The sequence below is a fragment of the Manacus vitellinus genome, unplaced genomic scaffold (assembly GCF_001715985.3).
Source record: "Manacus vitellinus isolate BGI_N305 unplaced genomic scaffold, ASM171598v3 scaffold_14_pilon, whole genome shotgun sequence".
In the NCBI taxonomy this organism is placed as follows: Eukaryota; Metazoa; Chordata; class Aves; order Passeriformes; family Pipridae; genus Manacus; species Manacus vitellinus.
The window spans coordinates 17,485,749-17,487,781 of NW_021939063.1; the positions used below are offsets into that span (position 1 = coordinate 17,485,749).

General features: G+C 62.6%; 1 protein-coding gene across 1 annotated transcript in view; it reads left to right on the forward strand.

Annotated features, from left to right (window-relative positions):
- The first annotated feature begins 6 nt into the window (after window positions 1–6).
- The window catches only part of BSN (bassoon presynaptic cytomatrix protein), a 2,861-nt gene continuing 834 nt past the window's right edge, over window positions 7–2,033 (forward strand). The window contains exons 1-2 of the mRNA XM_029958359.1: window positions 7–1,456; window positions 1,769–2,029. Of these exons, the coding sequence (XP_029814219.1) occupies window positions 397–1,456; window positions 1,769–2,029 (1,321 nt within the window). The 5' untranslated portion in view covers window positions 7–396. The remainder of the gene's footprint in view (window positions 1,457–1,768; window positions 2,030–2,033) is intronic.

Below are 2,033 nucleotides of genomic sequence, written 5' to 3' on the forward strand. Positions count from 1 at the left end.
GCCACGCCAGCCCAGCCAGGCTTCCAGCCCCCAAACCCCTACCAAGCCCCCAGCGCCTATGCCGGGGCAGCCGCCGTGCCGGCAGCAGCACAGCCCACCCTCTATCAGAGCCCAGCAGACTTAGCTGGCGGGCACCAGAAGCCACGGCAGACCTCACTGGCTGACCTGGAACAGAAGATCCCCACCAACTACGAGGTCATCAGCGCAGCCACCAGCTCCTCTGCCGTGCCTGACGTCACCTTCAGCACCGCACCGGCGAGTGGCAGCTACGAGCAGTACAAGGCGCCTGAGACCCGGCCGGCCGAGAGAACCAGCACGACACCAGGCCCCTCGGCCAGCTACTCTTCGGAGTCCCTCTACACCAGCCTGGAGCAGAACATCCCCCGTAACTATGTGATGATTGAGGACATCAGCGAGCTCACCAAGGAGAGTCCAGCGGTGGAGGGGCACAAAGCGGAGCCGGTGGGCACAAGCGTCGACAGCCGCCACGTCAGAGAGAAGAGTGACCTGGGGGACACCGAGAGCTCCAGCCGGCCCTGCTGTTACACCAAAGCTGAGGAGGAGTCTGAGGAGGACATCTACGACCACCATGGCCCTGACTATCGTGGGAAGAACAGCTACTACCGGGGCACAGAGAGCAATGGCAGAGTGTCAGGGAGCTCCACCAGCTCGAGCTACTACTATGGGGACAGTGAATACCGGCACTCCTCACGGGTGGACAAGCATGGCTCTGGCACACCACTACCGAAGCATTCATCCAAAAACCTGGCACCCGCCGTCATCTCCTCCAAGCGCAGCAAGCACAGGAAGCAGGGCATGGAGCAGAAGATCTCCAAGTTCTCACCCATCGAAGAAGCCAAAGACGTGGAGTCAGACCTGGCCTCCTACTCAGCAACAACCTCAGTTGGCAGCAGCAACGTGGCCTCCAGGGCCAAGAAGCTGCAGGATGAGATCACCTATGGCCTGAAAAAGAACGTCTACGAGCAGCAGAAGTACTATGGCGTCTCCAGCCGGGATCTGGTGGATGAGGATGAGCGGGTCTACTCCAGCAGCAGCAGAACCCGCTCCTCTGGCTATGGGGTGGAAAAGTCCTCTGGCCGGGAGATGGGCAGCCGGAGCAAGTCCTATGAACGGGAGGGCATGGAGCGCTCCCAGAAAGTCAGCTCCAAGCCCTCATCCCTCAGCATGAGCCAGAGCCGCGGGCGGGCGCCCATGCGCTCGCAGCCCTCGGAGGAGGAGAGCCCCGTCAGCCCCCTGGGGAAGTCAGTGGGGGGGTCACGCACTGCGGGGGGGCCAGGCCCTCAGTCTGCAGGGGACCCCTGCTCCCAGTTCTGCTCCAGCCATTCGTTGCCTGATGTGCAAAAGCACATCAAAGACGTGCCAAGGAGTCACTCGTACAAGCACGAGGAGGGCTACGGCATGGACGATGCCCATTGCGTTGTCTCAGACAGCGAAGGTAACGGCTCCCCGTGGTGACCACCCCAGAGCATGGCACTTCCCCGGGGCATGCCTGTCCGCTCGTACGCAGAGACACTCTCACCGCCTCAGTTTGCTTGACACGTGCCTTCCTCCCCCCACCCCGGGTGTTCGGTGTTAGCCGGTCCTGCACGGTGCCCCACAGCGCCATGCTGCGCCGCGTCCCGTCCCCACCGGCACGTGCTGTCCCCTGCGCGCGTGCCCGCTGCTTGCCTCTCCCACTCATTGCATGGCTTCCGCCCGGGCAGCCTCGAGCGAGAGATTGACTGTGGTTTGTTTTTGGTTTCCGAAGCCTATCATTTGGGTCAGGAGGAGACAGACTGGTTTGATAAGCCCAGGGAGGCGCGGGCGGAGAGGGTCAGGCACTACGGTGGCCACTCTTCCTCACAGAAGAGACCCCCAGTTAAGCACACCTACCACGATTATGACGAGCCCCCTGATGAAGACCCGTGGCAGCATGATGACTACCCCCAGCACCGTGAGCACCGGCACCACAGGGAGTACGATCGCCACTCTGGCACCTCCCGGCATGCCAGTGATGAGCCCCCGCGCCGCTC